The sequence below is a fragment of the Sinocyclocheilus rhinocerous genome, unplaced genomic scaffold (assembly GCF_001515625.1).
Source record: "Sinocyclocheilus rhinocerous isolate Xijiao unplaced genomic scaffold, SAMN03320098_v1.1 scaffold259, whole genome shotgun sequence".
Lineage (NCBI taxonomy): Eukaryota > Metazoa > Chordata > Actinopteri > Cypriniformes > Cyprinidae > Sinocyclocheilus > Sinocyclocheilus rhinocerous.
The window spans coordinates 499,024-514,408 of record NW_015635083.1 but is presented as its reverse complement, the minus strand read 5'-3'; the positions used below and the strand labels follow the sequence as shown (position 1 = coordinate 514,408).

Genomic DNA, 15,385 nt, shown 5'->3' with positions numbered 1-15,385 from the left:
CTTACATTTGTGCAATCCATAAAGTCAAAATAGTTAAATGATTTTTTTTCATAATCAGAACTTGAAAATATGTATTTTCAAGTAAAATATGGCAGAATAGATGGAGCCAAAAGCAGGTGGTTCCTGTAAAACCTGCTGCAAAAAGCAGAAAAAAGTCCCCAAAGCACACAGTAAAACTGTAGGAATCGTTCGGAAGAATTATTGATATTCTTGGGGAAGCATAATCTGAGTGTCATGGTGAAGTGATGTGTGAAATATTTACTTGGAGGGGGTGAAATAAATGTTAGACAATTTGTGTGCTGAATTTATTGCTGTGGGAGGAGGGTAAGATTGATTTTGATTAGTTAGTTTTTGATTTTGCAATACGACTCTCAAAGCCATATAGTTAAAAGTTGGCATGACACACAATAGAAAGAGACTATATTCACAAGCAGCACAGCCTTGAGTGGCCTATTGCTTTTATAAAATAGTACATGTTAACATATTTTTTTTCTTCTGCTAGTAGATGCTATGGTTTCATTTCTATCAATGATATGACATACATGTGCCAGAACATTCTGTTAGCACAGTTCTGATAAAACATGATGAATGTCTCTGTCTGTTCACCTTGTTTATCTTTAAATGTGGTTTCAGCTATTTGACCCCCCCCCCCTAGAAAGTTAGAATGCAAAATGATGATTGAAAAAGAGTTTTGAAATAATGTTTCTGGGTCAAGAGAAATGCATGTTTATTTATTGCCAGATCATTACGTGTTAAGGGGAAAAACTTTTTAGGGTTAACTTAGTGTGTCATACAGATAAGTGTGTTAGATACAAGAAGGTTTTGTTAGCTTTGTATTTTTGCCACGGTGGCTCACTTGATGCTTGATAGTGAAATCGTTTTATTTTGTCTTCGGCTGATAAGCGCTGTGACCGTGGAGTTGTAGCTTTGTGCCCGGTTTCCTAGTAATTCCAGGAATACCAGTTCACAGATAGTTGGTGAAGGGAAGGTCATTCAACTGTAATAAAAAAGGTAAATCATTTAATATACAAATGTAAACCCCCCCAAAAAAGCATCAATAAGGAAAAAGACATCCATTATAAAGACTTGTGCTGCCATCTAGTGGTTACATTTATATATAACAGTGGTTTTCAAACTTTTTATAGCCAATAAACCACAAATATGATCCCCTTAAGATTATTAAAAATTATAATATGATTGTTTTAATATATTTTAAAATGCAGTTTATTCCTGTGATGGCAAGGCTAAATTTTCAGCAGCAATGATCCTTAAGAAAATATTCTAATATGTAGATCTGGTCCTCAGTTATTATAATTATTGGTACATAAGCCATCTATAACTAACTTCTGTTGACTTTATTGGGGGGTAAAAAACAACATGGTCAGACAGAGTACAACAATTGTATTATTTATTCCAATAACTAATAAACACCTGGATTGTACGAAAAGTCCAGAACTTGAAATAGTCTTAAATGAATGATGTGATGTGGAAAATCACATAGATTTTGGACAAGTAGACAAAGAGTCAACTTAATTTGTTTGAGAATCATATTTTTCAGAAGAAACTACGGGGACAGAAATAATGGCTAAAACGAATATTTCATATAAAAAATTGCCAATTTGCATGTACAGTTGCTTTCTTCTAATACAGTATAAATAGTACATTCCACTAATTGTTAAGAGCCACTCAAAGTCACGTGGCTCACACACAACACTCTGCCAGTGATTTCGGCTCTATCTGTCCCATACAAAAACCGAAGACGGAAAAATGGATCTTGAAGAGATTTCAGGTAAACACAAGGACATCAAGAAAAGTAACTTGGCTACATACTGAAGCAGATCAGTCACACGGTCCTTGAATTCTTCATATCAACCTCACGCCGGGTAAACAGACGGTGCTACCTTGCCTATTAAAGAAGCCTCTGCGCTAACAAGTTTTCAGTTTGAGTTGTGCTTTTAGCAGAAAGTGAAATGAGAGCAAGTTCCCTGAGAGGATAACATGTTAACAAGCTGGATGGAAGGGAAAACCTCACACAGTCGTGCCTGTGAATCACAGATGACAACGCTGTATGCGTTATTTCTCTCAACAAGGTTTGCCTCTTACAAAACCTTTGTTCTTTCAATTCACATCATTTTCAAATCAGATTACAAAATAGTTTTTTTGTGCCATCCATGAAGATTTGGAAAAAAGTAATCATGCAAATATGCATGGCATGAGCACATATTTCATAACAGCGATTACAATTTAAAGAACATGATTATGTGGTATACATGTCATTCATGATGCCTAAGAATACCTATATAATTTGTAATAATGGCAAAAATCAATCACATATTGATGTGACATGAACATGACTTCATATACATAACAAAGCCCCTTAAATAAAACAAGCAAGCTCTTACAGCCACATTGGTACATTTCAGGAGCACAAAGTGTATCAGTAACATGGTGGAATCCTGCATATAATACTGAGACAAGATGGTTTCAAACAGACAGATTTAACTGTTGGACAATCTGATGTACATAAAACACAAACAAACATCAATGTCACACAGTGTTCTCCAACTGGCCACTTTACACTGAATCAATACTGGGATGCACACCACTAAAAGGAACATAATGGCACATTCTTATTGGTGGATCACAATTAGACCTCTAACCAGTCACGTGACCTACTGGAAGCACAGCGATAGGGTAAATCATTCAGTGTGATTTGCAAGAAAAAAACAAACAAAAAAAGAGCAAAGCACACAGAAGCGTTTTGGTTGGTTCAAGGACAGCATCATTCAAATTGTTCTATGCTCGTTCTGAAAAAACAAACACGTTTAGATGACAACTATACAGGCTCAATCAATCAATCAATCAAATCACTTTTACCAAGAAACAGTTGAAAAAAAGTATTTAAATATTTTATAAAACAGGTATGGCAGTGCAAACATGAGGAGAAGGCAAACTCTTCGGTGGATCAGTAGTTTGCCTTTCTTTTGTGTAAAAAAAAAAAAAAAGACTGAAATCGAAATTTGAAGATGTATTACATAGAAGGTGTGCATTGCCTTAGTCTTAAAGAGGGACATCTCATCTGAATGAACTAGTGGTTTTAATTTAACTATGAAAAAGTTATATGGAAACGGACTATTCAGCACCCTAAAATCACAACAGACTAAATGGCCCGAATAATGGTGTTATTTTTCCTTAATAGCAATGATAAAGAAAGATTTATGAGGAAGTAATGGACGTGACGATCTGGGTACATTCTTTGAGGAAATGCCGTTGATGATTAATGTGCAGATTAGACTCCGAAAGTCTATTAAAAATAAAAGTGTTATATATACCAATATGCTGAAATGACTGACCGTTAACTGTGGACAGTAATAAACAAATCAAATATTTGTGAGGAAATTAAATTCCTCAGGTAAATTATATATATATATATAAAAAAAAAACAAGGGAATTTCATTTCAGATGGTTTAGGATAAAAAAAGAAAAATACATAGTTGGTAATCAGTACTATAGCTGTTGAGTTTTACATATGAAACCAAATATTAACAAACAAGTTACAATACAATAATTCTAATAGTAATCAAATGTAGGTAACAATGATCTTAGGCTCGCAAAAGGCTGCTACAAAATGATCACGCAGTTCTGCCTCTGCTGGTCCTCTGGAGTCTGCGACTGCCTGGCACTGAGCTAAGCACTGGAGCCACTGAGATAAGGAGCTATCACCCATGGGTCATTCTGAGGTCACCATGGAAACCCTAATTTCCCAAGAGCACAGAGGGATCTGGAATTAAATTAGCAAGGGGTTTGTTACTAGATATCATGTCAGTTATAGGACTATGGACCCTTTTTACAGACTGTGATGACACCACTATATTTTCATTTTTATATAACTATTATTATTATTTTAAAAGCCCCTCTAATGGGTTTAGAAAATACAAAAGGATACAACAGGAAAGTGGTTTATCTCACTGCATGAGACACTCACCATGATAGTGGTTCCTTATGTGGCTCCTCCTCTTCCTGTGCAGCCAATCGTCTAAGCTGACTTTCTTCATCTAGAAAGACACACCGACATCCAAAATTAAACAGGTATTTACTCCAAAGTAGAGCTGCACAATTAACTGAATTCATAATATGGCCTTATTCAATTATTAAAGGCTGCTAAATAAATACTATAATAAAAAAATAAAACAAATAAAAATGAAATAAATAAATAAAAAATAAAATAAATAAATAAATATATATATACCTGGGGTCAGTGTTTTTGAAAAAAGTTTGAGGAATATAATAGAAAAGAACAGCGTTTATCTGAAATAGATTTTTTTGCAACAAGTGTCACTTTTGATCCATTTAAAACATACTTGATTAATAAAAGTTATATTACTGAGTCTGACCCTTTGAAAGGATGATTGTGTGTGTTTGTATATACTTACATTTGCATTTAAACATTTAGCAGATGCTTTTATCCAAATCAACTTACAAATGAGGACAACAGAAGCAATTAAAAAAAAAAAGCGATAATATGTAAGTGCTGTGACAAGCCGCGGTTAGTCTAAAGCAGTACGCTTAGCAAGGTTTATGTATTGATTTTTTAATAATAAATAATACGAAAGCAACTACACAGAATAGAAAAAGAATAGAGAACAAAATAAAATATTAATTGATTACGTTAGTAGAGTTTACCGCTGAAAATATGAATATTTCAGCATTCTCAGCAATGAACTCTACCCAAGCAAATATACGTTCAATTACCCAGAGATGTAAAGAAAAAATGGCTTGGAAAATTTGAAAAAGTCTTACCACATGGGTTTCCTTCCACATCGTCTAGGAGGTTGGCAGTGGAGGTGGCTGTGCCCAATCTGAGAAAGTGCAGTCAAAGTAAACATTCGACACTAAATTTACTCAACTGAACTGAATCGAAGTTACTGTGCCAAGCATCATAAATAACATTTGCTAGGGAATTCACAGCCTTCTGAACACAAAACAGGGGAGCCACTGAGTTTAACAGTAAAAACACAGCATCGCAACTAAACCTACATCTCTAAATATTTCACATTCCTTTAGCTTCCTCATCTGTGTCTTAATTTTTATTTCATACTTGCCCTAAAAATATTCAGATTACTTGTTACTTATACTGTACTGAATTAGGCTAATGTTTATCTGACACGTTTTGAAAGATACGAATGATGCCGTAGCAGCGTTCTTCTTTTAGACTTCCTCCGCTTCGTCTTCTCTGAGAACCCTCTGGCAATTTCAAACAGCTTCTTCCTGGTTGCTGCAGATGAGAATGCAACAGAAATGTTAATGTCCTGTAAAATCCGTAAGTAAACTCCCGAATATGCAATTATCTTCCAGTGAACTGGGCTGTTTTAGGCAAGACCCTTACATTTCCCCATGTGCTTTAGCTTGTCTCTAAACAGAGCGTCATCGGAGACTGCTGTACATGCCTCTACAGATCCGGAAGCATAGTGGTCACCTGTGTTTCGGGGAAAAAAGTAAAGCATCTTGATGTCTACAGTACGAAAAGTTGCAAAATGGGTTACATGTTAATTTTATATTTTAAACAGGTATATCAAAACTTTCTACCATTAGAAAGCCTACTGTATCACAGGCCTCTGAATTATCAACATGATCAAAACTGATGAAAAACCTGTTGCACACAATGTACTATATGCCTGATTGATATTACACTTTTTTGGCAAGTAAAAGGTAAAAGGCCCGGAAGTTTCCCTTCAGGTCCTGGTACGCATGTCTTTTTGCTGTGAAGTAAATGTATGAATAACTTTTATATTGTTAGCATTTTAAAATGACACTTACTTAGGTTTGATTATCCATTGATCCTTTTTAAAAATCATGTTAAAATGTGATACAACAGGGTTTTGTCAAACACCACTGTATTGCATTGCATTGCATTACAAAACTACTTCTGATCATAATACTAAGCATTTAAATATCATCTTACTATATTATTAGAAAATATATAGTGATGACTGATATTTATTTGCATTTTATGTAAGTTGTCTGCTATAATGTTATTAAGATCTCATTGATCTCATGAATATGAAATTTTCAGGACTTTCTGACTATACAAATATCAGCATTTGCACCAAGTTTTATATTTTTGCTCAGAAAACTGATGTTTTATTCCCCTTCAGTATGAGCTCTATATTCTCCTATGTCATACTATATAAGCCATAAAAGCCTGATGTAACAAATATTATACTTAACAAAAAACATTATATGTCAGGCTTTACAGGGTTAAATAGTGAGGCTTGGCAGTTTTGAAAAGAGAACATTATGCATATGCACACAGACAAGAGAGTGACGTACATGCTCACATACACACAAACATGCACTGACACAACTCTACCTGTGGAGTTCTCCATGCTAGCTGATGAATGACTGGATTTGGATTTCTTTGACTCGTATTTCAATCGATCTACAACACAGAAGGCAGGTGTTATGGAAGGAAAACAAGGCCTCAACATTCAACGAGGATATGAGATCGTCCAACGAGAAGCATTCAAGTGTAAAAGCACAAAATGTGTATGACAAATCATAACAAAATCTCGCTGTGAGAAACCGACACTGTTAATGAATGGCCCTGGAGAGAAACCGCAACAGTCAGCGTCAATGTTCACAGTAAATTAGCATAAGAATTGACTCTTCAGGATTTGTGTAGGTGGAACTGTGAAAGGAGGGGAAGTGGAGTATGCCAGAAACTGCTCATTGTCCCGTTTAACGTGTGGGGGAGTGTCTTCCTACCTCTTTCCAGTGCAATGAGGAACTCTCGGTTCCTTTGCAGCTCCTTCATGAACTCCTCATTCTGCAGGAAGAGTGCAATACGCTCATCCTCTAAATATTGCTTCAGTTTGCGTTCCTGCTCTGAAGTGCCGCCTGTTCCTGTGGCGGCCGCCACAGTGGGGACCTTCTGGGGTACTGATGAGGAGGAGGAAGAGGGCTTGGAGATGCTACTCTGAGAGCCCTGCAGAATATTGAAAGGTAGAGGGATATATTATAAAAATTAGAATTATTCTCATGAAAAACCCAAAAGCTAGTTTTTAAAGTAAACTTTAAAAACCAGACACAGTTCCCTATAGTCAGCATCTCAAATATGAACAGTAAATCATTAAAGAAAACTGTCTGCTGCAATGAGGTTAATTTAGTTTTTTTTTTTTTTTCCCCCAGTTCTCCAACTAACAGTTTCATCCAATCATACACAAAATATTTTAATATATACATTTAAATTATTTTTATATAAATATCTGAATGAATATTTCAAGAATATTTCAACTCCAAATCCAAATAAAAATGATTTTGCATATAGTAGATGAAGCCTATTTTTGAACTCTTCTGATTTTTTTTGTTTCAATTATCATCATAAATTAAGTGTTTTCCAACAAAATCTGCATTACTATATTTCTGATTCTCGGTTTTATTACTACCATAAAAGTCATTTTATATCATTTTGTTTAATGAATACTATAAAATACTATATACTATGGAATACTATCTATAGTATACTATACTAATTTCATCTTTTTTCCCCATTATGGTAATGTAGAAGAGAACTGTTCACATTATGTTAGTGGGATGGAAATATGCTTAAAACAGGCTTTGTTTTTATTATTTTTCTATTTCCATTTAAGTTTGAGATGAAATATGATCTATACATGTTGAGAAAAGATTGGTTCTACTAAAAAAACCTCACTGTTGAAGTGAGAACCTTAATAACATGATAAATGTCATGTTGCCTTAAAATACCGATACAATGCCTTATGTATGAATGATCATCATATGCAGGATAGTTGTGATTGTATAATAGAACAAGGATGCCATTATAGTTCATTTAGTCATTCAGAAAGCATGATCTGGCTTTCTGAAAGCTTAAACAAAGCTTAGCTTAAGAGCTTAAAGACAACTGTACACTGGCCTGCCAGCTGCACTTCTGTATTGCATTAGCATGTTTTAATGATCAAACTCCTGGAACTCACTGAACTATTAATGGATCTTTAATATCACTGATAAAGAAAAAAAGAGCTAGAGCAAAATCAAGGCCAAAATTCAAGCAATTCAAGTTTTTGACATCAAGTCCAGAGGCCACGTGGTCTCAGAGTTTGAGATAGATAACTGAGAATACAGACCCTTTTTAACCCTTAAGTGTAAAGGTGGTACAGGCAATGTGACACTCTAGACAAGTCTATGAGATACACCACTTAAAAAGGTTGGGATCAGTAAGATTTTTTTTAAACATTTTTGAAAGAAGTCTCTTATGCTCGCCAAGGCTTAATTTCTTCGATCAAAATACAGTAAAAACAGTAATAATGTTGAAAAAAGTTGCTGCTAAATTATTATAATTTTTTTTTTAGAAACCGTGACTTTTTTTTCAGGATTGACAGTTCAAAATAACAGAACATATTTGAAATAGAAATATTCTGTAACACTATAAATGTGGTCACTTTTGATCAATTTAATACATCCTTGCTGAATAAAAGTCTTAATTTCAAAAAAATTTCTCAAAAGAATTACTTAATATCTAAAACAAACAAATAAATAAATAAAAGAAAAAGTGCAATCTTACTTATTTGAAGTATTATTGCATCACATGATAAATGCTCACCTGTATACTGTCCAACTGTTGGGGCAGGATTCGCAGGAAGTCGTCAGGCAGATTGCCAAGTAATGGTGGGTTCCAGTTTTTGTAACCTTGCACTTGTCTGTGTCCAGGGGGAGGTTGGGCCTCAAATCTGAAAGATAACAGAGGCCAGTGTCACTGACACTTGTTTCAATGACAACACTCACATCAGAATTATAATTTAATTACAGATCAGATTTCAGACGACACATAAATTCAATTACAGATGTGTATAACCTTTTTAATGTTTGTGAATTCATGGGTATTACGAACCGTGGATAAATGGAATCACATGCATATGGTTTATTAAACCACACACACAAGGATCAACAAGAACTGCAGTTTGGTTAATGAACACCAGGGGGTGTTCATTTAGAGAACTGTAATTAAAATGAACAAGGGGCCTGAGACCCATGATGACCCCATTACATGCTTCCAAGACTGATGTTTCAGTAATTCGTTTAAAACAGCTCTCAAACTCCTTTTTTGTGGAAATCGGAAAGAATGATAAGTAGAGAACATCAAAGAGCTATTTATAACCTGGGTGGAGGAACAGGAGGAGCATCTGGGTATTTCCTATCATATATGTGCATGTCATATGTTGGTGGTGAGTAGACAGGGGGCGGCTCTTCATCTGAGCTATCTGGCTCGAGGGTCCGCTCAAGAATCTGATAAAAGAGAACAAATGCAATAAGCAGCAACTTGAAACTTTTATCGCGGAAATAAATACCAAATTACACTGCACAGATCCATTCATTTATTTAGTAGTGGCCAGCTACTAAAACCATTAATGGCAGAAGGATGTCAAAAATAATGGTTTCGTGGTAAGTTGATAATTACATAAAACTAGACTAATCTTTGCTTGAAAGCTACGAGACATTGCTTTAATTTAATTTGTTCATAATTCAGATATATGCTATAAGCATTAGCTAGTGAAATTCTGGTATCATGACAAATCTAAATTATAATTATGGATCTTCTGTATCCATAATTGTATGGATTTTTTTTCTTTATTTTTGTATCTCAGATCAATGATTGATGTGATTTTCATATAAATGGCATAAACAGCACAGCCAACACATCCAAGCTGATATTAAAATAAAACTTATAAATGAAATCAACAAAAAGAAAAAAAAAAGTCTTTACTTGAAAGCCATTCTTGTAATTTGATTGTTTAGTTGTAAATAAAATAATAATTGTACATTTTTTATTGTTTTTTTTAAATTGGTTAATATTTGTTTTGATTTTCATACAAACTGCATATGCAGTAAAGCATGTGTACATATTGTTTTAAGATATTCAAATTTATATTAAAATGAAAAATATAACAATGACAATGTAATGTCTTTAATTAAAAACCACTGTTTTAATTAACTGGTTAATATTTGAATTAAATTAAATATTCAGTTAAACAGAAAATTCAATTAAAAATTAAATCACTGTCATTAAATGTAGGCTATATATTAGACTGGTATCAGTTATCAATTATTTTTATTGTACCTTAGGTCAATATTTGCAGTGATTTTCATACCAACAGCATATGCAGTAGAGTACATACTGTTTCAACACATCCCCATCTAAACACGAGATTATAAATAATGCAAGAGAAAAAAATACACCAGTGGGGAATGTCCTTAAAAGCAGAGAATCACGGCAGTACATATAAACAAAATGCACTGCAGTTTATGCCTCACTTAGGATCGCATCGAAGTCTAATGGCAGAGCATCTCCACTGGGCCATGAAGCAGACGGTTACAGAGACACAGACAGACTGTAATGTGCCTCAGATCCATCTCGGGGACTAATACTGACACAGTTTCTTATCGGAGCAGTCAGGTGTAAGAGGACTGTGGGTAAGAAACCTATTGATTATCACACCCCAAGAGAGTGCAATAAAACTTAGCCTCAATTTCAGTCTGTTTCTGATGCAAAAATTATTGTATGACTTCAGGAGACTTATAAAATAAACAGTAATATAGAGCTTAAGCCGTATGGACCACTTTTTTTTAAATATATATATATATATATATATATATTAAAATGTCACTTTTTGTCTTCCACTGAAAAAATGTGATAATATAGGCAATATGGGTTACAATAGATGCTTTAAAAGACACTGACCTCTGGTGGGATGCTGTCATCCGAATCTGAACTGTCATCTGAGCCTTGTCCGTCAATGCTCATCTGCAGGAGTTGGTCGATGGTGGCATCCACAGCCCCATTATTGGAGCGCAGTACGCACTCGATCACCTCATAGTCCATGCTAGGGAACATGGTTTTAAAGTCCTCCATGGCCTGGTTGAACTCCAGCCGTCGAACTTGCTGATTGGCCCTGGAGTTGTTGAGCTCACCTGTAGACGAGCCCCCGCCACCCCGAGACCCTCCATTACTGTTGCTGCGTCGGAAAAGGCTGGTCATCCTACAGGGAGACCGGTTTTCTTACCCGACCAACGGCACCACGCAGGAAACGCTAGCGCCTACTTCCGCCTGAAGTCTCCCACAAAATGTATCTGTCCGTCTCACGTGTTTCTTTGGTTTCTGGACCTATTCAAGTTCACTTTTTCATCATTCCGAATACAATCTAGTAGTCCACTGGAGCCAGAGAAATCCTTTCTTTCTCTTCTTCTGCTTGTTAAGCTGCATCCAACACGACAGTACGGAGTCGCCAACACGAGGGAAGTAGACGGTCTGGTCTTGAGCGCTCTAGCTTTGTGTCCGACTGTGCGATCTCCCCATTAGCTCTGCTCAAACTGAAAACAAATACACAGACAAGCTGTTAAAAGGACAGGGTTTGAAACGGTACAGTTCATTATAAAAATATTTGACTGCCAAACATCAACTGTTTAATATTCTGAAGCAGTGCTTCTTATTAGCTCGTTCTGAAGACTAACCAGCCTGTATTTAGTCCACACACATTGCTACAAAGTCATTTTTCCCTAAGAGACGGATATAATGACATCCACAGATATAATGACATAGGCAGAAATAAAGCAGACGAAAGAGGAGGAAGCAAAAAAAACCCCAAAAAACAAAGCTAGTGAGTGGAGTCGAATTCTAGGTTGGGAAATAAATACATGGGTGAGAAATCCAGGAGCTGGATGACAGAAAAAGTATCCAAATACTACATATATAAAAGCATCATCACACTAAATTCAACATTAAGGAGAATTGTTGTGTTGGGCTAATAGGTAAGATTTGTACTTGCTCAACCACAAAATTATTTTATTTTATTTTATAAAACTGCAAATGCTTTATTTTATATAAATGCAAAGCTGAATTTTCACCAGCCATTACTCCACGTTTTATTGTCACACATGACATGATACTTCAAAATCATTCTAATATTCTGATATGGTGCTGAAGAAACATTATTCTAATTATTATCAATGTTGAAAACAGTTGTGCTGCCTAACATTTGTGGAAACAGTGAGACCTTTTCCTTTCTGGATTTGTTTTCTTTTGAAAGATCAAAGGATCCGCATTTATTCTAAATTAAAGTTTCATTTCTTAAAAAAATACTAACCCTACCTTTTTGAATAACAGTGTATACTACAATATTCTTGCAGTTTCAACAAAACCCTTATCTCTGTTAGCCAGCAACATACTGTGACCTTATTTGCTGATATACATATTTAACAAACATTTACAACTGCAAGGTATAAAAATACACATGATCAAAAAATGTAGTATTCAGTTAGAATGCAACCCTGGTCCAGTGGGTCATGTGACCGTTCCATCATCTGGCCCAAACTCTTCCACACTGGCCCCATAGGGCATATGTTATCACACAACATCAGTTTAGCTTCAGTAACAGCACTAGCTTGGAGGAACTGCAGAAAGGAAAGATTAGCTAAATTATCATCATGCCAGTAAGAGATAGCTTGCACAGACACATGAGCTTAAGAAAAAGTCATGCTGAGCTCACCCCAAAACACAGTAAATCCAGGCTGGATTAGCACTAGTTTCATAGCGTCTATGAAACTGCAGAGTGAGACGATATAGTGGCTGAAATCAAGGAGGAACCGCAACTACTAGAATGATCTCTACTCAATAAATTAGATGGTTAGATGGAAGAAAATGGCTGTAGGATGTCTTTGACCACAAGGAATTTTATTTAACAGAATAAGCTCTCATTTCAACCAACATTTTGCAAAAACAGTGCTTTATAACATTTTAAGATACGGTGTATGTAAATGGACTTTACAACTTACTGCAGTGACAATTTCTTATTTTACATACAGAGATAGATAGATAGATAGATATAAAATTGTTTTTTTTTTTGTATTTATGCAATTTTATGTTACTTTTGTGACTTGTTTTACATACATTGTAAGGGTGTGTATATGTGTATATGCATACATACATATACATATACATACACACACACACACACACACACACATTATATATAGTAAAATCTATTATTGACAAATAGCAAATCTTAATTTAAAATTCATTTTATTTACCTTTTTTTTTTTTGGCTACATAATGCAAATCCTGACCACCCTCAGGCCTCAGTCCTCTCCACATCTAGTGCTCTAAAGTTTTCCATATATCTGCTTTGGGTTATGATGTGAAACAGGAATGCTAAAAATGTGCGAGTCTGCAGAGCACGGCTGCAACTTTGCTGTGATGTTCTCATATGCCTGCCTCCTTACTTGCCCCATTTCCACCCTCCCTTTCTCTCTCCTCTCAGTACAGGGCAGAGAAATCCCTGCTTCGGTGAAACAATGCACATAGCCGAGCCCGAGCCAGGCCCACATGGCACTGCCAGGAGCCAGCACCCCTCACCAGCCTCTCGTTGGCATGGAGACATTTTGTGATGTAAACAGGATGCTTCGCCGTGCACTGATATGAAAGCGTATGCACGCCTGCAGAGATGCCGGCAAGAGAGAGGGGAGCACTGTTTAATGCTCAAGGAAAAATTCCTCTCGTGGCCAATTTCAGTGGCTTGAGGATTGTGTTCGGAGTGAAAAGGTATTGTTTTAGTTCCCTACTGAACCAAGTGCCTATTTTGCATCTACTTAGTCATTCGGCTTAGACGCTGCGATGCCTTGACGACGCACAACAAGAAAGGTCACTGAAACAAGAGTGGTTTTCTAAGAGTATGACCTATTTGGCTGGGAGTAATGGCAACTCAGAAAACTAAGCCGAGGAGAACTGTGATTTCTGGAAAATCCTTGGTCTAGGATAAGTTTAAGAGTTTATTATAGTGCTTTCAAGGCAAAGCTGTGTTAATATTCCTTAAAACATGCTAATTCGGTGTTTCCTTAAAATTAAACTTCTGAAAATAAAATCTGCCTGAACCGCTGAACATACTTTTTTTGGTTATAAATTATATAAACTTTATAAAAGAAATTTAAGAGTAAAGTCTGAAAATCTCCTTTTGACTTTCATTTTTAAAATGTTTACCAACAGCATTTAAAATGTAACCAACAGTGATGATGACATCATACTATTTACATAAATAAATACATTTTAAGTTTAAAAAAAAAAAGAAATTAGTACTTTCATTTAGTAAGGATGCATTCAATTAATCAAAAGTGACAGTTAAGACATTGCTACAAAAATTCTATTTTAAATAAATGCTGTTCTTTTGAACTTTTTATTAATCAAAGAATTCTGAAAAAAAAAAAAAAACAATTCTTGAGCACCAAATCAGCATATTAGAATGATTTCTGAAGGATCATGTGACACTGAAGACTGGCTGCATATTCAGCATTGCATTACAGGAATAAATTACATTTTAAAATATAAATAAAACGGAAATCAGGGCCCGTATTCACAAAAACATTTTATCTTACAACTAAGAGTTCTCCTAAATAGCAGTAAAAGTTTTTAGCTAAGAGTTTTCTCTTAAAACCTATTCACAAAGCTGCTGAGACAAACTTTTACTAAGGAATAGAGAGAAGTCTTAAAGGGGTCATAGGATGCCCATTTTCCACAAGTTGATATGATTCTTTAGGGTCTTAATGGAAAGTCTGTAACATAGTTTGGTTAAAATTTCTCAATGGTAGTGTAAAAAAACAAATTTTTTTACCCCGTCAAAACCAGCTCTTCTCAGAGCAAGCAGTTTTGTAGCATTTTCCTTTAAATGTTAATGAGCTCTGCTAGTATAGTATACTGGTGGAGTATTTCAGTATGGAATTCTTTCTGTATAATTTCAACTCCCATCAGGGATCCCTGGAGACAGGAAATAGGGAACAGGATGCTCCATAACAAAGCCTTTAGAAGTCCCAGAAAATTGTAGCACGTTTAGTGCAAAGACTATATTCTATAATGTAATATGAATGTCAACAACTCAGCAGTGTAAAAGATAATCTAGTAAACTATCTTGTTCACAATGAATGCAGGGATGTTAACACCTGGTCCCGTATTCATGAAAAATCTTAGTGCCAAGAGTTGCTCCTAGTAACAAAATTCTAAGAAAATTCTTAGAAATGTGCGCTTCCGCGTGCGTCACTTCTGAGCGGCGCATGCACAACGCCGACCTCATACGTCATTCCCCCGAAACTGCTTCCAGTGTACAACAGTGAGCGCAAGCTACATTAAAGTGATTACGTTTTAAATATGGATATTTTTCTTACAAAAACACATCGATTCGCTACAGAAGGCATTTGTTCACCCCCCGGAGCCGAGTGAGACACTTTTTTTAATGGATGGGCACATTTTAATCAAGTGCTTTTAGACTGATGCATGCAACACCCGCTGAGTGCCATGAAACAGCTTGAAAGATCAAAGACAATTTTT

At 35.5% G+C, this 15,385-nt stretch overlaps 1 protein-coding gene across 2 annotated transcripts in view; it reads right to left on the bottom strand.

Annotated features, from left to right (window-relative positions):
- Positions 1 to 3,474: 3,474 nt before the first annotated feature.
- The window catches only part of LOC107746650 (CUE domain-containing protein 1-like), a 23,420-nt gene continuing 11,509 nt past the window's right edge, over positions 3,475 to 15,385 (bottom strand). For both annotated transcript variants that reach the window (XM_016560950.1, XM_016560949.1), the window contains 10 exons: positions 10,757 to 11,385; positions 9,176 to 9,303; positions 8,621 to 8,747; positions 6,766 to 6,985; positions 6,371 to 6,439; positions 5,387 to 5,476; positions 5,182 to 5,275; positions 4,801 to 4,859; positions 3,986 to 4,055; positions 3,475 to 3,781 (listed from right to left, as the gene is read on the bottom strand). In XM_016560950.1, coding sequence (XP_016416436.1) covers position 3,781; positions 3,986 to 4,055; positions 4,801 to 4,859; positions 5,182 to 5,275; positions 5,387 to 5,476; positions 6,371 to 6,439; positions 6,766 to 6,985; positions 8,621 to 8,747; positions 9,176 to 9,303; positions 10,757 to 11,053 — 1,155 coding nt within the window. In that variant the 5' untranslated portion in view covers positions 11,054 to 11,385 and the 3' untranslated portion in view covers positions 3,475 to 3,780. The remainder of the gene's footprint in view (positions 3,782 to 3,985; positions 4,056 to 4,800; positions 4,860 to 5,181; positions 5,276 to 5,386; positions 5,477 to 6,370; positions 6,440 to 6,765; positions 6,986 to 8,620; positions 8,748 to 9,175; positions 9,304 to 10,756; positions 11,386 to 15,385) is intronic.